This window comes from Falco biarmicus, chromosome 8, assembly GCF_023638135.1.
Source record: "Falco biarmicus isolate bFalBia1 chromosome 8, bFalBia1.pri, whole genome shotgun sequence".
NCBI lineage: Eukaryota > Metazoa > Chordata > Aves > Falconiformes > Falconidae > Falco > Falco biarmicus.
This window is the reverse complement of record NC_079295.1, coordinates 14,567,677-14,589,115: the sequence shown is the minus strand read 5'-3', so window position 1 is coordinate 14,589,115 and position 21,439 is coordinate 14,567,677. Positions and strand designations below refer to the sequence as shown.

At 41.5% G+C, this 21,439-nt stretch overlaps 2 protein-coding genes across 5 annotated transcripts in view; one reads left to right on the top strand and one right to left on the bottom strand.

Moving 5' to 3' along the window:
• Positions 1 to 18,155, bottom strand: part of BMPR2 (bone morphogenetic protein receptor type 2) — a 109,628-nt gene extending 91,473 nt beyond the window's left edge. For all 4 annotated transcript variants that reach the window (XM_056348490.1, XM_056348493.1, XM_056348492.1 and 1 more), the window contains exon 1: positions 18,033 to 18,155. In XM_056348490.1, the coding sequence (XP_056204465.1) occupies positions 18,033 to 18,108 (76 nt within the window). In that variant the 5' untranslated portion in view covers positions 18,109 to 18,155. The remainder of the gene's footprint in view (positions 1 to 18,032) is intronic.
• A 17-nt stretch (positions 18,156 to 18,172) lies between these two features.
• On the top strand, positions 18,173 to 20,563 carry LOC130153540 (basic proline-rich protein-like). The gene is made up of 2 exons (XM_056348494.1): positions 18,173 to 19,412; positions 19,793 to 20,563. The coding sequence occupies exons 1-2, from the start codon at positions 18,173 to 18,175 to the stop codon at positions 20,026 to 20,028; spliced, it is 1,476 nt and encodes a 491-aa protein (XP_056204469.1). The 3' UTR covers positions 20,029 to 20,563.
• The last annotated feature ends 876 nt before the right edge of the window (positions 20,564 to 21,439 follow it).

Genomic DNA, 21,439 nt, shown 5'->3' with positions numbered 1-21,439 from the left:
TTGTAAATAATGTTACAAAACAAATATTCAAGCAGAAGGGAAGTTCTCATCAAACTTGTAACAGCGGAAGACCTGATGGCAATTCAGGTCAAATAGGTTATAAATACTTGCATTTACACACCAAGTGTGATTTGTCATTGGCTTTTTATCATGATTTGGTTTTGTTAAACTGACCACCACCACAATTATTCCTGTTCTAGTTTATCTTAGTAGCATTTCAGCTCAGCACGTTCATATACATAACCTGAAATTCAAGTTTTAGGACCTCTTTAAACAAATTGCATTGCTAACCATCTTTTCAATGTTAGCAAATTAAGGACAGCATTGGGGGACAGTTGGGTTGACATTATTTGTATTTACTTACTTTTAATTTAAATTGAGAGGGGAGGGAATAATTACATTTATTATAACCAAGCCTGGAACTCTGCCTGTAATTAAGAATCTGACACATCTTAGAAGAACTCTATTTTCAGTTGCTTAAGACATTTGCCAAACTGTCGGTGTGGTCACAGATTTCATATGGCAAGTGTTTTTCTACTATTTTACTTAGAAGTGAAAACCAGATTCTGTTAAAATGATGCTGTCGAGCCTGAGAGTAAGACTAGAAAAAATAGCTTGTGAAGTCCCTATTAAAATACTTTTTGAAAGTATTCTGTTGACAAATTCTAAAACTGGAAGAAGCTGAATTTAAGATGTGGCAGATGGGCTGCCTCATACCAAGGGTGTGGCTTTCGGTTGGTTTGTGGCTAGCTCTTTTTTTCTTTTGGGGAAGTGGAAAGGGAATAGAGGGTGGATTGCTCATTTTCTTGACAAAGTACCAAAATTATAGGCCTCTGAAAAACTTCAGAAGAGGCTGTTAGTTTGGAAACTCAATTTTTCACAGACCAGCAGTGCTGAACGTGCTCTACAGTCTCTCCAGGACGTAGGATTGTTTCACATGCTGCTTCCATAGGCAGGTAAAAATGTGCTCAGCTGCTTTATGAACAGTCTGAGGTGATATTACCTTCCATTCCTCCCCCAGCAGCCAAGTACCTGCTCTGGTACAACTGGAACTAAAAGCATGACTCTCTCCTGAGCTCCTTGCTCTTGCCAGGGAAGCAGACAAAATAGGAAGAAACCAAAATACTAAGTGCTAATATGTGAAAAGCAGAGAGAAGACAGAACACAGGCCAGCAGAGAAAGCAGCAGTGGTGCTGCTGGCTCAGAGGAGCAGACAAAGCAAAGGAGGTCAAAACCAAGTGAAAAGATCAAAAGCCAGGGAGACGAGGAAACTGAAACAGAAGAGAGATGGGAAATGCTTGTAGCCTCCAATAAAGAGCAACTCTGCTTGGTAGAAGCAGCTATTCCCCCTCCCCCACCACCTTTTCTTTGGTTTTTTTTTTCTTTTCTCATCCTCTAGATAGCTGGCATTTATTCCGTGATTTTGGTCACAATGTTGTGCTCTGGGAAAAAAAATACTATTGTAGCAAAAAAGAGTAGGAAATAAATTGCTAGGTTCAAAGCATACAGCAAGAGGGTTTTTTAATGACAGCTTGTTTTCAATATACAAAGTTTTGACTTTGGGGTTGGTTGGGGGTTTTCTCTGCTTTTTTGGTGTTTGGTTTTGTTTTTTTTTTTAATTAATTGCTTCCATATCCTTATTGCAGACAGTTCTCACTAGGGTATATCTGGATGCAACACAGCCTGTAAGGCTGATTTTTCAGTCTTTCCTCTCTTCTTAGCACTCTTTGTAGTCTCTTTTGTGGTAACCATTGGAGTTAAATCTCAGAATTTTAAGACCATCATTAAATGCTCCCCTACTTCATCCAAAGATACTGATAAGATCTGAAATGTGGTATAACAAGAATCAGCATTACAGAACAAGGTGCAACACTTCAAGGGAGAAAGTCTTTGCAAACATACGTGGACTTTAAAGTTTCTAGCATTTATAGAACCAAACAAACGCCCAACAAGACAAGCAACAATTTCCAAATTGAAACTAAAATAACTTCTTAGCCCATAGGATGAAATAATTTGGACAGAACTGGGGATACAACAATTATCCAGTGGCCTACGTGCAACCTGCTGTAGGTGAACCTGCTTTAGCAGGAGTTGGACTACACCATCTCCAGCGGTCCCTTCCAACCCTGACCTGTGGCTAACTGAAATTTGATTTTGTTTCCCCACACACTTAAAGAGGCCTTCATTACATAGCTCTGGTGAGGAGGATCCATTCTTCACACCAGTCTAGTGCCTACAGCTTCAGCCATTCAGCCACAGAGGAAAATTAGGAAGCAAAAAAAAAAAATTATCTCAAATTACGTTATCAGCATTCTACCACCTCACCAGCATTTCTTGTGCTTCCAAGAAGCAAATTAATGAAATAACTATTTCTGTTACAGATGTCCTATCTTTTCATCAGTGAGCCAATATTATAGCATACATTCTTCTATTTTCATCTACTACTCTATTTCATCTATATGTACCAGAACAGATTCTGATACTTTTAATTCTACTGTATTTTTTCATTAATACAGTTTGAAATCTGCACCTAGTTAGCATGTTTCTCCCACAGTAGAGAAACTACAGTTTGTGTCTGTGGTCCATTCATAATGATTTTAATATGGCAGCAGTGTAAGGCTTGGCAACTAGCATATTTTAATTCAGGAATTTAACACTACATCCTACTTTTTGGAACTTACATATGCTAGTCCACTGGATTCTCTCACACTACCTGAGATGTGAAAAATGAATAGCTTCAGAAAAGGTTAACAGAAAACACTCTTAGGGTTTTGCATGCTCATTTAAATGTCCTTTATGTCTAGGAGTTTCTTAAAATCTATAGGGAAGGCAGGGCTCAGAGTAATGTTACATATACTAGTATTAGAAACAAAAACATTCCAGCAACATAACTGGATAATGCTAAGGCTCACGTTACCACTTTTCTCTCTACACAAGCAGAAGAAACACTTAGGGAACATCTGACAGAAGAAAGAAAAAAAAAGTGAAAAAACAAAGGAAATACACAAAGATGATAGAAAGAAATAAGAGTAATGAAATTTCAGCAATATGCCCATGTCCTTATACTTTGTTTCTTCTTGCAGTAAAAAAACGAGGATAATTTCAAAAGGAAAGGGAAAAGAAAGGTCACATAGGGAATGTTTCAGTTTACCGCTGCTTCTAGAAAGACAGTGAAAGCATATTGAAGTACAGACACTTGGATTTGCTAATTTAGATACAGATACAGTTTAAGATTAGACATTCACTTTCATCTAAAATAAGGAACTTCCACCATGTGCCTACCAAATAAGCACCACATTTTTGCTGAATCATTGAAATATATTCACGTAGTTGGGCAATCGTATACACTACCAAAAAAAGCTATTTAGTCATCTGTTCAGCTGTCTTAGCTGTTCATTAAACTGCACAGGAACAGCTCAGTCAGACAAAGATGATGAGTGGATGATACAAAACAACAGATATTTGGAACCTGTGGCCTGCTTGGGGTAGCAAGTCAAAGAAATTGAGACGTTAGAAATTATTATAAAAAAATTCAGTTTAACTAAGCAGAATCCAAACAGCAGTAAGGTAAAATGCAAGGTATGACACTCCAAAATGTATTTCAAATTAAAATGTTTTTTCATTTAAAAATTGGTATCTCTATGCTTTGCAATAAAAACACCATTTTTCACAACTTTTCTCTGCAGGTGTACTTTCAATAAGTACAATGCTTTCACAACCAGCTTTCATTTACGAGATGTCTCAAAAAAAACATCAGTTTGGGATTGTAATGAAAGAAACCCAATGAGGTGAAGTGGACGGCAATGGACCAGGAGCCAGCAAACCAGAGATCTGTTCCTCTTTCCTGGTGGCAGGCAAAGCAACAGGGAGATACTTCATCTCACTATAGTCCTCCTTCCAGCCTTTGTCTGTATAGTCAGTAAGTACTCTGATGCTTTTCCTCATTACAATCACTGTTAGGCCTCACTGCCTTTTTTTTTTTTTTTTTTCTTCTTTTAAACATCTGTACTGCAATAATCAGTGGTGCACAGCACAAGTTCTCAAAACACAACTGGTGTCCCAGAACAGAAAATCCAGGGAATGAGACTTGTCTCCAGCTCCCAAGAAACAACAACATTTATGGCAACTTAGACAATTGCTTAGAGGGGAAAACCAGCTATTTTTAACTATTTTGCTTAGTGGCTGTGCTTGAGGGAGGCTCCCATTTCCTTTCTTCATCTTACATAGGAAATAGTAGTTATGGCTGCTTTTCCCTCAGCTACTTTTATGGAGTATCAGGGCTTGCAACAATGCACTGTCTTCAATACCGTCACAGGTTCAAAGCAAAAGCCGAAAACTGCTTCCAAACCAACTTCTGCCCTGAAGGGCAGGAGGCAACTTTACCTTTGAAAGCATCTATTTCTGTTCCACACAGAAATAGCAAGCCTGCATTGGGTAAGGCCCTGAACATGAACCAGCAGGCCAGTCCGGGGATCCAGAATTTAAGCTGCTCGTGTTTAAGGCTGCTGGTGCTCCCACTACCAAGTGCAAAGGGTATGCAGCGCTCTCACAAATGTATTTTGATTGTGCTGCTTAAGCTTTGCTACTTGGTGTCATCCTTTGCACTTTGAGACAATTTAACTCCAGCACGGGAACCTGTAGGGACAGACAGCACTTTTTGATTTGTCAGCTCCTGATGACCAAAAGCAAACATTTGGTGGATCATTAAAGAGGAATTTAAGAGCTTCTCTCTAGAAGGATCATTGCTAAAGACCTAGTTAACTCTGACTCTAGTTTCATTCCGTTTATTTTAAAGCTACGAGAGGTTTATTAATCCCATGCTAAAACAAGTCTTGTGTGGTCCTTAACAGAACCGGATAAATGCTACTATACGTCAGGTACAGGACAGGAGAGAGGAACTCTGTCTTTTTCCTCAAACGGAGACATTTGAGATGAGGACAATCTTTGTATTCACATTTGTATACATTTGGCGAATAAAAACCGGAAGGATAGGAAGGGCAGAGCAAGCAAAGGCTACAGCAGTTCTAAACAAACTTCCAAAGCCTGATCTCATCAGTCTTGCACAATACAACTTTAAACACAAAGATGAGAATTCAAAACGGTTCTAGCAGAACTATAAGGAAAGGTATTCACTATCACACTAATGAGTAGATACAGATCTCCAAGAGAGCATGATGACTTTCTTCTTTAACTGTCACACCCTCCCTCTCCCTCCATACAGTAGTTGACAACACTAAGAATAATTTCGGTTTTCTTCTACATGTAGTGAAAAAATGTATTAGCGGCTTGCCTTTCAAGTGTCCTGGAACCCTCTAATAAAAATGCACTATAGGAGAAACAGTTTGGAAATCTGTGGCATGGAACCTGTATATCACCCAAGGACTGGAACAGACCTTCACACAATTTTACCCTAACCGCCCCCCTCCCCAAATCCCAACCAAAGCTTCATATGATTCTTCCAAAAGCATTATTTAAATATATATATCTGAAATCGCTTCCTTAATTACTTGCTCAAGCTCATGCATGTTTCAAAGAAGTTTAGTAGATGAGCCACCTCTCATGGGCTATACCGAGCCAAGTTTAAGTAGGCAATGACTGTCCTATACTGCCTCTAATCTCACCCTACTGCATCTCCCCAGAATGAATTATACATTCACAGAGGATGTCATCTGTCAGTCACGACCCTCAGAGTTTGTGCTCTGCAAGACAATAAAAGTAAAAAAGAAAAAAAAAAAAAAGAGCCACACTTTCAGAAAGCATACCAGAAGAGCCGGGGAAGCTAAGCATTCCTTTAGGGAAGAATAAACTTCAGTCTTTTGCACTTCCTTTATGCATCCCAGTTGATCTGAGCAGTTATCAAAGATCTCTTTTCAGTAACATGATACAACTAGTTTCTTTTCATTAAGGCAAAAAAAATGCATAAAACAGCAATGTTCAAGTTGAAATAAAAACATCTTTCTACAATAAATGAAATAAGGGGAATAAGTGAAAATGAAGAAGAGAGAATATCAAGAAAGAATCATGCAAGAAGAATCATCTCCACATTGGAAGATACAGCATCCGAGTGGAAAGGAGAAGCAGGAAGGTCTGCAACCACAAAAGTCTGCTCTCTGCAAGAACTTTAAATTGCCCCTTTCTCCACCAAATGAAGCAGAGACCCCCCAGAGAAAAATACTTCATAAAAACTGTCACAATTATGCACAAAGCAGCTGAATTAAGGTCAGACAGATAGTCACAATAATGGCATTTTTTGATTTTATGTGACTGATTTCATGTTTGTTTTTAATGCTCTGCTTTTAGGTAATTCCAGTTTTGCTAGTGAAAATAAAACTATAGAATTATGGTCATCCTCTGCTAAATACATCATTTGCAGCTTCCCTTCCTTAAGTGCTCCACTTGGATTTTAAACTGTGGAAGTATTATCACCTCCCGCTCAAACAGAAGAATTGACAAGGGAGAAGGAACGATGTCCACAAAGCCATGTAAGATAAAATATGAAATTACAGTCAGTAGGAATTTATTTATCCTGCAGTAGCTTTGCATGTGCACACTCACAAATTCTTTCCAGGAGCTTTTAGAGTTACTGCAGGTTACAAGCATGCACACAGGCAGTCAAAGCAAAGCAGGTGGCAAACTATTTAGTTTCCATCTGAACTGATCCTGTTCCTTTACATATCTTTTTCGTGAGTTCTTAACATTTACCCTCAAGCTGTCAAGGTGCATCTCACTGCTTGTGCCTCCTGAGGGGCATCTGCTACTCACTGTTAGTCTTCACATCACCAAGAAAATTTTGAAATCCCTTCCCATGCTTTCCTCAGTAGCTCTGCCATTTTTCCCCTCAGTACTCCTCCCCAACTAATTCTGGTAGCGTCTACATAGAAATCAAGCTAACAAATCCAGCAGAAATAATTAAACTGGGCTCAGCTTGTAGCTACATCACACTTCACCTTCAAATTTTGATATGCCTTAGAAGTAGACACATACTCTTGGGGGGGCGGGGGAAGGCACAGCCCTATCCTTGGAAATGTTTGTAGAAGTCAAAGCTCACTCTGCTACTTAAAGGAGGGAGGCAAGTCTCTAGAGGTGTTTCCTATAAATGTGTACTTCAAAATTCCTCCCACCTCAACTAGATAACAAGTTTTTCCTTCAAATATAATTAACTGTACAGCGTTTCATTAAACCATTTCTTTGAAAACCAACCACCCCGATGAAAAGCGAAGAAACCCAACATTCTGCCATCCAGACTGCATCCTTTACCTCTAGGATGAGTGCTTCTGGTGATCACAGCGAGCTCTTGCCTTGCCCTTCTGTATGCCCACCGCATTCTTTAGCTGCAAGGTCACTTTTAAGAAGGTGATTAGCCTTCCTTGTTTGGTACAGGATGAATGATGCTCTCATGCCTGTCTAGACTGAAACTTGATGGAATGCAGTTACCTCTGCATCTCCTATCCCCACACCTCACAGAAGTGAAGCAAGCCCCGGTGTTATCAATTAAGCACTGGAACTAACAGCTATAGGTAATTACCACAAAGGAATTTACTATCAGATTCCACTGAATAGGTCATCCTCATTTGTTAGTATGTATTTCAGCTAAAAGCAGTAACTGTTTGTCTGTGGCATTCCTAGATTATTTCAAACTATTTAGTTGCAATTATGTTGATAGCACATGTCGGTAACATAAAAGTAAATTAATTACAAGCTTATTCTAACCAGCCTAAAAATAATAATAAAACCAAGGGTGGAGAAGGGTGGGCAAATCTAGGAAAAGAATCAAGACACAAATACCTTGTCCTATAATAACACTGGTAAACACCCAGCCAGGATGTCTACTTTTATCCGGAGAAGCAAGGATATTGCAATAGGCTTACTCCTCAGTGCTTCCTGATAGTTTCACTAAAATGTCTGATCTCCAAAATCTACGTAAAGTTCAAAGAACTAACTGTAAATTTGTACAAATCAATAAAGTATTCAGAATATGGCAATGCTAAAAAGGCTGCTGGGATTACACTAGCATCTTGTATAATAAGCATTTGACAACAGAATGTAACTATACTGAACTTCATTGTCCCAAAGTGATTTTGGTTTTAAGTTAATAGCATGAACACAAAAGCATGCAAAAAAAAGCAGCGTTGAAGAGGTCTGTAACTGGCATCACTTCAGCACAGAAAGGGAAAAGTGACTTATTTAAATTTCCATTTTAATACAGAACAGTCACATACATTTTCATTTTCCCCTTGGTAATCAGATGCAGAAGACAAGTCAGCCAATACAGTAAGAAGTTCAGTATTCAGAAATACCTTAACTTCAGTTAGAAGCCTGGCTAAAAAGCCATTGATGTGTTCTGGTTGGTTTTTATTTTGCATTGTATCTGTGAACATATTGCAGGAAGACTGGAAGTGATATATAACAGCATCATTACATGTACGTCAAATCCTGGTGTCTGAAAACTATGAATTTAACTACATTTTAAGATTTGAAATTGGCAGAAAAGATACCATATGCATCATGAAACCTGTCACCCGAGAGAAGCTGTATCTCTTCTTGTTAGTAGTAAAGCAACATTAAAACGTAAGTACTATCTCTAAAACTCAGTAGCCAGTCATTCACTTAAATTAAGCATTACCTAAGACACTGCACTGATTTTCACAAATATTTAACAATTTTATGGACGATTAATCCTAACCAAATGCAAAAAGTAAAGTCATGAAAAGGATTGAGATTCTATGAAAATTCATATTTCAGTTAGTACAACTGTGGATTATTCAGGTTCTTTGTATAAAAATATGCTCAGTAAAGTTTTGCATTGCTTGCCACATAAAAACATTTTTTAGAAGTTAAAATTTTAGTTTTCATCTGTTTCTTTACATGCTCAGCAGTTCAAACAGAAACTTTTTGCTACTACTTTGATGGGCAATAGCTACACACAGTGCAGTTCAGACACAATTCTTCGGGACATATTCTGGATTTAGTGGCAATGCCAGATGCTTTCTCACTCAGCTAGTGCAAGCCTCTTTCTGTAACAGGACATACAAAAGGACTAAGAGTGTAACACATACTGCCCTGTGTGCTGCAAACAATTCACCATTCTTCCCAACTGGTCCCCCAATTTTTAATGAGAATCTTAATTAACTGCGGAGCTTTTTGACTTTTCCGCCTATCTTCTTCCCTCGTTACTGGATCACCAACTCTGTTCACAGTGTTAAAAGCCCATTCTTTATTCCTCTGCATGCCTTATTATGTCCCCAGCTCAGCTCTTTTGTTACTAACCCCTCTCCCACCCTTCCAAAACCAGTCCAAAAAATCAAGTTGTTGCCCATGATATCACTTTGACAATATCTGCCTCCTTTTGGAGACCTTCACTTGCTTCAAGATGAAGGTCTTTGTTTTGATGACTGCTTCAAAGTACCTGACATCTGAATAGTTGCTTTCACATTTAACTCTTCCATTCCTCAGCAGGACCCAATTCAGCATCTCTCTTACTGCATTCCCTCTTAAACACCTCCACATTTCCTCTGTGAACTCGCTTCTGCTCAGAATATGCTTACCAGTCTCATATATTATGACACTACTTATTATTCAAGTGTCTTAGGACCCCACTGCCTTTTTTTTTTTCCCCTGCCCTGCACACAGGAAAGGGAGAAGAGAGTATTCTTGCACTTTCAAGGTGAAACCATTAAGTTATCATATTATTACCGTATCACTAGTCTTCCTCGGTTCACACATCTTCTCCCCATTTTTTTAATTAAATTACTACTTTGTGTCATATTTGGACTGCATACTCTTGTGCCCAAAGGCCATATCTTTTATTTTAAGTAGCATTATATAGTCTGCATACAGATTAGTAAAATAATCATTAGGGGTTTGTTTTGCACACAAATATTCTATTCCACTACTTCTTAAAATAAGGGAAGCTAAATTTGCTGACAGCTTCGTTAATGGTACTACTTCTCTAACAGGAAACAATAAAAGCAAAGAAAGTCTCTCTGTTTGCCATTTAAAGTATTTCTAAGTTTGCACTGAAAAATTCAGGAAAAAAATATTTACTAGATTTTAAATTCTTAGCTGAAACTGTTAAAACAACTGGGATCAAATAATTGCATTCTGCTGTAACAGCATTAACTACTACTGACTAAATTTAACTAAAATTTAATTAGGCCAGATTCATCTCAGTATAACTAAAAGAGAAATTATTTAACAGGTTCTGATAGAATCTGGATGTAATTAGCAAGTGGAAAGTTTACCAGTCACACAAAACAAGCTGTTTATAAGAACTTCTTGGAAATAAAGATCATCAAGCAAACAGCTAATTTGCTAATATTAAAATACTAGGTTTTAGCAGTGAGGCAGATTGGTATGCTTGAATTTTGGTAACATACTTAATACATAAAGATATAGACACATACAGAGACAGACACACACATATATATATGTATTAGAAATCATCTTCACTGTACCTGTGCAATGCGCACTACAATCAGGGATTTGTGTATGTTCTACCTAAAAACAGTTTACAGAGAAATCCAAATAATGCTGCAGTGGGCATGAGAAATGATTTACTGTACTGTTTCCACATCTTTTTTTTCACTCATTTAGATTCACTGAGTCATTCATCCCAGCCTGCAAAGCAGAGTAAGAATAGCACAGAAGGCTGGAACAAGTTCTTCCACTCCTCAGCAGAGTCCTAGTGGAACCAGCAGCAAGCCCTGCGAGAGGGAGCGTGCGCCCTGACCCAGCGCTGGCAGAGCCCAGGCCAGGAGGGCTATTTCAGTCCTGGCAGCTGCTCCCGCTGCAGCTCCCTGGCCTGCCCATTACAGCTAGAAATAAAGGAAAAGAACTTTAAACATGCAAACATATGAAACCAACACCGTGGTGGCATCCAGACAAACACCATTAGAGGGTTCCTTTTATCCTTCTCTGATTGCAGCTGAAATTATTTTAATACAGAAATATTGTTCTTGGGCGAAGTGCCTGCTTTGCATATATATGGCGATGCCACGGTCTAACTAAAAACATCAGTGCTACAATCTTAAGTTTTCTTCAGCTTACTATATTGGCCTTTCACATCATTCATATATCAGGCAGCTAATTATAATGAAATTTTATATTTAAGAACCAGTAACCATAAAAAACTTTAATCTTCAACTAAGAAGGACCCCTGTCTGCAAATATAGAAAAATAATTTCTAGAGTTTGGGTTTTCAACAAGTAATAGGACTGGCAAAGTTCACAGCATACAGCACACATCTACAGCGTATAGTATGTCTGCATCAAGATTTTTGCAACTTACAAAGTATCAGGACACAAACCACCCCAACAGAATTAGCTTTACTGACCTCTCTCTGAAGGACAGCACCAGAAGGAAGGATTAATTTTCAAGTAGGTTCAGCAACAAACTAACTACAACAGAACCACTCCATCATTAACAAAAGACCAACAAAAGCAAACATTTTTTAGCAGTGGACAACTAAACATAGCCCTGTAAGATCATTTAATAAAATCATTACTACAGAAAACAGCTTGAACGTTAACAACCCATTTTTTTCCCCCAATATATGTTTTCTCAAGTCTAACGAATTTCAGAATAGCAAAGAACTGTGGATTAGCTCAAATTCTTGGAAAACCTAAATAAGGTTCTGTAATACGGATGGTCTAGGAGTTTTGTTTCAATTACCTGTACCCAAGCTGCTTTGGTTGCAGAAATAAAACATTTTATTTCTAACAGAAACTAAACTAAACTCAGTAAGTCTGATAAGGCAAAAAAGCGAGAGCCATAGAGCATGTTTAGTCAGTCATTCTTCTCAATGAACTACATTAAAGCTTCTCACACCAGGTGAACATGACCTTCGTGACTTACGCAGAGGGAAATTACTTCACGCCAAGAATGATAAGCTTGAGATGACCCTGCCAACACCCAATACTTTGATATTAATTAAGTGCTGCATTCTCTAATGTATAAATTAAGGAGCCCAATTAACATATGTGACCTACGATCACACTTCCAGTCATCTTACTCAAAAAAAAAAACCCAAACCCAAAACAAACAAACAACCTCTTACCCGTATTTTCTCACACCCATCCCGCTTACAACTCAAAATAGAAAAAGTACATATAGTAGAACAAGGAGCATAAATGTAGTATCACCTTTTGGCTAAACGTTAACAGTAAGAGCTGCTGTGCACCGCTAGCATTACTTAGCCTACATGCCAGTACCAGTACAGCAGCTGAGAGGTTCACTATACCACGAGCTGTGTCATTGTCCGCTACTTCCTCCAACCCAGAAAGTGACAGTACATACCTTTCCATTACTCTTGCTTAACACAAATAATAAAACTTTACCGGTTCAAGAAAGTATAATACGTTACAAAAACATTCAAAGGGACCACAGGAAAAGCGTAAGTTACTGAGCCATTGAAAAAATATCATAAGGAAATTTAATGTGTGGGATATCTGAACTAAAGATAAGTGCATACACAGGATAGTCGATTAAATCCAGTCTTGCAAGTGCGAAAACCAATGCATACCATAAACTGCAAGTTACTCATACACACTGTGAAGTCATAGATGGATGACAACCATTCAGTAAAGTGATTTGGGCATTGTTCTGGAAGCTCAGTTTAACAAACTGCCTACTGCATTGTCTCAGAAACATAAGTTGTTCCACACGAAGCGGACTAATCGCCTATAAACATGCCTTTTCTCCCACGCTTCTTACCCAACTTCCACCCCTCCCACAAAAGGGATCCCCAGTTCTCCCCCAGATCTCCTATGGCAGGCTTGAGTGAACAGAAGACAAAATACACTGTTGCTTAGTCCAGAACGGTGTTTGCACCAACATGCTTGCCAGCATCCCTGCACTGACTGGGCAGCCAGTTTTAAGCAAAGATAACTACCTGGGCTGAGTTCTGCTCTGCATTCTTTCCCCTTGGGAAACCTCTACCTTGGAATTGTCTCCTATTCAGCTCCTAATTTTCAGGAAAACAGCAGCAAATTAATCTCTTGAGACTTTCAGCATCTTTCACACATGGCTGAAATTGGCCAGCAGATCCAGAAGTTAATGGTAGAGATGGAAGGGTTTGCAAATGGCAATGACACTCTTCTGTGTCCACATTGCCTATTTTCCCCTCCTTCTCTCACAGAAATCAGAAACAAAAGAGAAAACACCAAGTACCCAGACATGCAGAAGCTAGACAACTTTAGAGTTCAAAACAAAAAATGCAAACCCAAGAAGGAAATTGACAAAACCGACACACCCCAATGACTTGAAATAAAATACCATCACCACCCAAAACCCCTGTGGTTTCCAAACCTACAAGACTGAGGGAAAAGGAGAGGACTAAAGGCATCATCTAAATTACTACTAGGTCTCCCTTTCATTCTTACAAGAGAGAAACAGAAATGTTCAAAACTGTTTCCTACAACTACACTTTTTTTCGCTCCCTCAGCGCAAAAACTTCATTCCACCACACAACTGCAGGCACTCACTCTCCAAACAAGTCTGACAAATGTTAAGACACCATCTCCATCTGGTTGTCTAATACACCTTGGTTCTCAACCCAATGCAATCCAGATTGAATCCTTCACCCTTCCAAAGGTCTCCTGCCCTGCTAGCCTTCCCTCCTCCTGGTCACACACCTAGACTGACCTCTCCTATCAGATGCAATTAACAGACCCCTAAAGTCAGAAATCAAAATTTTGGGAAGAGCATAAGGTTGCAAAAATGTTTTTTAAAACTGCAAAAGTTTCATTTTAAAACATTAATAGTCATCTCAAGCTTCCCATTGCAAATTACTGTAGCGAAGTCTGAGACACTAGGCTTCAACATATGAACTTACCACCCTGGCAACTGTGTGCTTCACACTGTATGTTCAGATGGATTGCCACATATTAATTAAGGCATATCTTAAACAATCTTGCATTAGAATAGAAAGAGGAAAAAACCTACTACTATTGCATTATGAAAAAACATCATAATTAAGCACTGTAACAGGACAGACTACCTAGACAGGCTGTGAAATCCCTCTTCGCTGGAGATTTTAGACATGTTAGACAAACACTGTTATCTGTACTCATGCAGCCAGACAATGAAGGAAACAGAAGAGAAGCCACTTCCAGCCTTACACTTCTGTGAACCTATGTTTCAAAGAAAAAAAAAAAAAAGAAAAAGAAAAAAATACAGAAAAAAAACCCCACAGAAAATCAGTTTAAGTACTGAAATGTTGGTGTTTTGGAGAACGTATCTTCTATTTCACTTATTTTTAAATTCAAATTCAAGCAGTGAGCAGTTCCACTAAGTCTACAAGCTTAATACTTAAAACTGCTTGTAAGCTATGCAGATTCCTGTCCTATCCAACATAAAGCATCACCAAGCCTGTTTCATTCAGGGCATAAACATTTTGTTCCAAATGAAACTTTACACACTGCTTACACACAGCCCTGGCTGGGAAAGTTAGATTCTGCTCAGAAAATGACAGCACACGTTCAAGGCACAGCCAGACTGAGTCCAAGCACAATATAGCTCCTGTGCTTTTACAGCTACACTATTTCTTTACACAACTAGACAGCTAATGAAGCCCTAGTCTGACATACAGGCTGCACTTGTACGTGTGGTTATCCATCAAGCATACCAGTTGTGTCCCTCAGTCTGTTTCCATCCACTAAGCTAGTATTTCTGAGAGAGCTCCCAAGTCAAACAGAAAAATAAATTTAATTTTTAGGTTACATCTGAAAGAGTCATAAACAATAGGTATAGCTCTAGTAAAGAAGTAGAAATTGGCTTGCAGATATGTTTAAAAAAACTTGTTTAATGTGCAAGATACACAGAGTAACTAATTAAAACCACTGAATTAGAAGAGTTGAATAGCCAAAGGAGGCTTTTCCCCGTGTCACACAATTCATACTTCAAACAAATTACGTTGAAACGCTGAAGTAACTCTAACTGGCAAGACAGAATTGGATAAAGATGCTTCAGTTCACTCACTTTAATGAATAATTAAGATTATAATTTTTTAAAAAATACTTCAATCTCTATCCAACTCCACACCGAAAATTTTGCAACAGTGCTGAACCACACAGACATAGACCTATGGAAAGATTCCCAAAGATAAAAGGATATTCTCTTTGCTCAAATTTTCACTTCATACTTTCCGCAAATCATTTACATATTAGACAATGGAATGCTGTCTATCCTGGATATGTATAAAGAAGGAAAAGTGGTTTAATATTGCATATCACAGAAGGCAAACAAGTGAAACGAGGAAAGATTGTATCTTTAATATCAGGTCCATATGAACACCCAAACAAAATTCTTTAGCAATATTGGGGAACAGCTCAAAGGTGTATGAACCACCTCTGCAGGCACAACCCTCACGATTAACGCATCCAAATCCTCTAAAATATAAGAGTGTATAAACCTGTCTCACAGTTCTAAACACAAGATTTAAAGTGTGGTATATCAAGTCATATAAGAAATAAAGAACAAAGTGGCGCAAACCATTTTTTTCCAATATAGCTTTTTAAACCCCTCAAATTTTTACTAAGACTAGTATTACTAAAATGCCCTTACTGTAGCATTCCTTTTTACAAGGACTAGTATGTGATTTAAATACAGAGTTACCAGATACCTGTTCAGATATGAATTTTACCAGAGGAAGCCATTAATATTTTCCCCCTAATAATCAGCAAGTAATTCTGAATCCAGGGCTAGCTCTCTATTGTATCTTCAGCCACAAAGGTGAAGGCAGAACCACCTTCTTTCCTCATTCATACTCCAGATTATGAGCGAAACTGTCATCTACAGCCCCACTGTAAAGATTTTTTTTGGAGCTCTCCCCAAGGAGGTCCAGATACTCTCCACCAGACAGAAACTAACAAACCTGTCTGATCCCTCTGATGTCGCAATTTTGCATTTATAAACAATTCTATACACTGCTGAGAAATAGTATCCATTCACTAATCAGAAGTAAGAATTAACAGAGGTTTGCAAAGCTACAAAAGCAGCATTTTCACTCTGATGGGAGCGTACAGTTCATACTTTGGGGGAGGGGAAGACAAAAAAGAGTGTTAGCTCTTTCATGAACATAAAAGGGCAGAATTACACATTAGTAGTAGCTTCCCCATGTATAGACATTTTTTTTCTGAAATGCAGCCTAAACTTAAAATCAACCATTAGTTACTTTAACTAAAGCTTAAATCATCCGTGTAATTACTTGTACAGAGGATTATGACCAAGGTTTTTTAAAATGTGGATTGTTAAAATTTCACAATTAAGAAATAAATCACAATGGGAAAACAGGTTCCTATTCACAAAACAAGCAAACAAGCATCCTTAATAACTTTTAGCAAGGCAAAACCAGAACTGAAATACTGGGAATGCTGTTGCCAGGTCAGGATTGAGGTGAACTGGCAAAGCCGTGCGAACGACATTGCACGGCACCTGCCCAGCCCTTGGCCTGGTTCAAATCCATACTCACTCTTTTAGTAACCCTTCTCCCTCGTGAGGGCACAGAAATTACCAACTCAGTGAAGTTTTCAAAGAGGGAAAAAAAGCCTACGCTTTTTAAAAATTGTATTTGAAAAAAAAAAAAAGCAGCTAAGATGCTGGGTATTCTTGATTCATACATGATTTAATACCAATATTTTTGACCTTCATAAGTCCCTTCTTCTAGGGGGAAAAAAAAAAAGAAAAAAGAAAAAGAAAAAAGAAAAACACTCCTCTACCACAGAAAGACACTGCAGACGTCAATCTAAAATAATGGCAGTCAAAGGTCAGGATGATATAGGCAACATCAATCTTTTAATTTAAATATCTTCCTGAAAGAAATCTCTTAAAAAGCAGAAATGAGAAAATCAGGGACTATCCAGTCAGAGCGATGAAGAAACTGCCTCAACATGCATAATTTACAGGATTTTCCTAATAATGACACCAAATATACTCAACTTTAACAAATAATTCAATTTTAAGACCTCAGTGAAATGTAATATGGAAACTACCATCAGCTTGTTGGGTCATCTTAGCAAGATACAGCAATTTTCTTACAAAGATTAATTTATGGACTATACACATCAGATTACAAAATAACACTAAAAAAAGCAAGCACTGCAAACTGGATCCCAATTAGCAAAAGACACCAAAGCGCTAGGAGTCTTCCAAAACCGCTGGAAAACGCATACTGCAAAAAGAATTGGTATTAGTGCCTAACAAACCTGGGTAAACACTCCGAAGGCTCCAACATGCTATTCTGTCACCATGACAGAAAACCAAAGGATGCCAGACCAATACACATCTCTCTTCCAGTATCAGGGACAACCATCCTACATACCTGACACTGAGCGCCCGAGCAAAATTAAAAATAGGTCTAGAGCATCCAGAAAATAGGAATGAGGATGCCCTTAGCATATATGCTTCCAACTTCTTGTTAAAAAAAAAGAAAACAAAACACAAAAAACTCTCCAAGATCTTTCAACATTCCCAACAGCGTTTCTTTTTACCGTTCTATTATCACAAGTGACAACAGAAACAGCTAAATTTTTGCTTCGGATCCTTCCTCCATGAAAAAAAACCAAACAACCCCAGGTTACAATAAGCGTGTTATAAAACTGCAGCACATGTTTAAGGCCCCTAAAAGCACCGATGCTGATAAAATTAAAAATGGCTGTGCCCAAAGATCCCACAGCAAGACAGGCACAGCTCTGCTGGCGATTAAAATATATATTAAAAATTCCTGCATTACCTTACAAAGGGCGAGGCATGCAAAACAAAAAGATTATATATTTTTCCAAAACTGAAAGTTAGGAGACAAGAGATGCAGATCTAGGCAAAGCATGCGTCTTGAATGCAGGTCATTTACACAATAAAGCCGATTTTATTCTCCGAGACACTTAACGTATCGGGATTTCAAAACTTTATGGGGCTTCGCCGCCGAAATCGATGCCCAGCACTTTTGAAGGAGACACCGATGTGCCCAAATCCCCGCGGACCCCACCCCCCTTCCCTCTGCCAAAATGGCTAGTTCGCTACACCCGCTGGCTACTTACCAGCCGCAGTGCTGAGCAGCAGGGTGGCACTGGAGAGCAGGAGCACCAGCACAAGGTGCTGCAGTGAGGCAGGCATACCTGGGGGAGCCAAGGTTCCAGGCAGGAGGAAAAAAAAAAAAAAAAAAAAAAAAGCAAAAAAAATGGGGAGGGAGGGGGGCCCGACGAGAGGAATTTCCTCCTCCTTGCGCGCAGCCTTCCTCAACTCTCTGGCTTTACGATCCCGTCTGGAAGGGCAAATGGCAGACGAGAGGAGCCGTCTTCGCTCTTACTCCATTACACCCGCCCGCCGTCATGTCTCGGGGCTCGGCACCGCTCCGTGGCCGCCGGGGAAGCGCCTGCTCCTGCCTCCCGGCCCCGAGGCATCTCCCCCCGCCGGGCGGCGGCGGCGCGCTCCCCACCGGGCTGGGGCTGGGAACCGGGCACCGGGCTTATTTCCCACGCAGCTCCACCGCGCCGAGGGACCGGCCCGGCCGAGCAGCGAACATGTCCAGCCGCGCACCCGCGCCCAGGCACCGGCAGAGCCGCGGCAGGGGGAACCGGCACCGCTACGGGCTGACGGCACCGCCGCGTCCCATCCCGTTACAGGTCTCCGCGCTCCCGCCGCCCCTCCTCACTGCCTCACGCTCCCGGGAAGGCGGCGGCGACCGCCTCAGTCGCTCCGCGGCCAGGCGCGACCCTCCCCCGCTCTCACGGCGAGGACTGGGGCCGCATCTCGGCCCATCCGTGTCCCCCCGCCGGGCGGGCTCCGGCGCGCGCCCCCCGCCCCCCACCGCAGCGGCGACGCCGCCCCCGGCCACCCCGACAAAGGTGGGGCCCAGAGCGCGGGGCGGCGGGTGGCTCCTCCCCGGCGGCACCCGGCTGCTCGCCGCGGCCGAGAAGGCCCTTCCCCGCGGCGGGGGAAGGCGCTCCCCCTCCGCCGCCTCCCCCGCCCCCCGAGCTCCCACAACGCCGGGCAGCCCCCGGCCCCGCGCGGCCTCCTCCCGCGGGCCCTCGCTCGCCGCCGGGCAACGGCTCAGCCCCTCCGCGCTGCCAGCGCCTTCCCCCCCGCGCCGGGCTCGCCGGCGAGGGGCAGCTCCGAGCCGCTCCGCCTCCTTCCCTTGCCGGCCGCCGGCTGCGGGCGGGAGCCGAGGGCCGGAGATCCTCCTCCTCCTCCTCCTCCCCTACTCCTCCTCCCCCGCCGCGGCTCGCGCCCCCGCCGGCCCGCCCCAGCAGCACCAACGGCTCCGCCGGCTCCAGACACAAAGCGGGGTCGCTCCAACCGCCAGCCCTGGCACCCGACCCGCCGGCCAGGCCACGCCCCCCGCCCCTCACTGGCGGGGCCGGCCACCGCCCCGCCCCTGCCCGCCGCGCCCCTGACCATAGAGGTGGGCCTCCAGGCAGGTAGAGAAGGGCCCTGCTCGGGCAGGAGGCGGGGCGGTGCCCGGCGGGCGGGCGGGCGCGCGCGGGGGCAGCTGCCCCGCCATGTTGTGGGAGGGGGCGGCGGGCCGGGGCGGGTGGGCCGCGCGAGGGGCGGGTGGGCCGCGGGCAGCGCCGATGGGGCAGAGGCTGCCGTGGCGAGCGGGAGAGCTGGAGGCGAGGGGGCTGTATGGGATAGGCCCGGGCCTCGCCCCGCCTGCCGCGGGGGAAGGCTCCGCCAGACCTTCCCGGGAGGGCCGCGGGGGGCTGCCCCCGGGGGACCCTCAGGGAGCTAGGCAGCAGGGGAACCTGAGCTCAAGAATCGCAAAAGCGAGTTTAAAAACAACAACAAAAATCTTTTGCAGGCCCTGAGATTGCATCAGCCTTGAACGCCACGGACTTTGTCTCAAAAACCCCGAAGCTTCTGCCTCGTCCCCTGCTTCAAGGCCCTGTTGTCGCAGGCCCTGTTGAGCTCTGCCGCAGCACTGGCAATACTACCTACCTCTCCCTCCCTCTACCTCTCCTGGCAAGTCCACCCATCTCATACGGCTTCAGCCACCAGACTCTCACAAGCAAAAGCACTATCTGCCTCTTAAATTGAAGAGATTTTTATGATTTCAAAACAAAAGATAAAGTCAACTGGCTGAGCTGTTCATATGCTTTAACCTTTGCTATATTGCATAGGACAAGAGAGATAATTGAGGCCAGCAGTTGATGGGAGAACTGGACTGGAATGTAGTATCTGATGTTGTGGCCCGGCAAGGCTCTTTCAAACAAGTTTTACTGGGCGTAGTGTAGAAAAGGGTTCTTAAAAACATTCTGCACACAGAGGGCACCTTCATATCTGGGCTTCTCCACAGGGTCAATTATGGGAAATTGCTTCCCTGTGCCTGACTTCTTACGCCAGGTTCAAGAATGGGGTACAAGGAATACGAATTCAAAAATCCAATTCCACCCCTCAAAATAGTAAATGCTACTAAATAAAAAAGTGTAGTTGCAAATCAGAGTTGGAATTTTAATGATAATAAAAGGCTTCTTTGCATAACTCCATTCTTCTTCACAAGCCCTAACAGGTGAAGTAGATGTACTCTAGTTCTTGCATCATCAGGAGAATTATTAAATAAATTGTAATAGGATTTTTATCATTGTGATGCTTTCGCCACAGACACACTTTGAGATTCCTAGGGTCAAGCAGGGTTTATGTGGCTGATGGTTATAAAAATGTTTTAAAAGTTTGTTACGATATATATACTTCCAGTCTATGCAGATCTGACATGGATATTGGAGAGAGACAATAAAATACAGAATCCTAGATTGTGATTTGTATTGCCACTTTCCAGAACTGCAACCACATGTTAACCACAGTATCCTTCCTGTTATTTGTGGAATGTGAACTGTCAAGAAGAAATAACATTTAGAAGAGGAGAAAAAAAAAAAAAAAAAAAAAAAGAAGAGAAACCCCAACAACAAACAGAATAGTTTTACCTCCAAGGGAGAGGACCAACACTTGAGTATTTTCTTTGGGCCCAAAATCCAGTGTTCTGGTTCAGCAAAGACATCAAACTATGCAACATATGTTCTGTCCAGCTGTACTACCAATAAAAGAAGTGAGATCTACTTTGTTCACAGAAAACAAGAACTTAACTGTGTGGGTTACACAGTACTTTCACTGTTTAGATGCTAAAAGAAAATTACTGTAATTATATGACATGAATCAAAACCTGCTCAACCTGAAGTAAATGACAGAAGTCTCACTTGTTTTAATGGATCTAGTTTTGGCTCATTAATTAATACCGGGAGTTCTTCTCCACAAGAAATTGTACAAAAAACAGATATTCTGCTTTAAAATGCATGTCTTTTTTTGTCTCCCCCAAATGGATTGGATTTTTGTTCTGTGTTTTCCTAGAAAGACGGAACAAGACATGTGCTTTTTAATACAATTATTTCCCCTCAGCTTCACAAAAACCCAGACCCTGATCAAGCAAACACCCTTGTGAAGGCCATGGGATTGT

Excerpts from the sequence above, each read along its gene's own strand:
- LOC130153540 (XM_056348494.1), top strand. The coding sequence starts at position 18,173 with ATGGGGAGGGAGGGGGGCCCGACGAGAGGAATTTCCTCCTCCTTGCGC. Across the intron at positions 19,413-19,792 it reads AGAGGTGGGCCTCCAGGCAG|GCCCTGAGATTGCATCAGCC; the intron begins GTAGAGAAGGGC and ends AATCTTTTGCAG.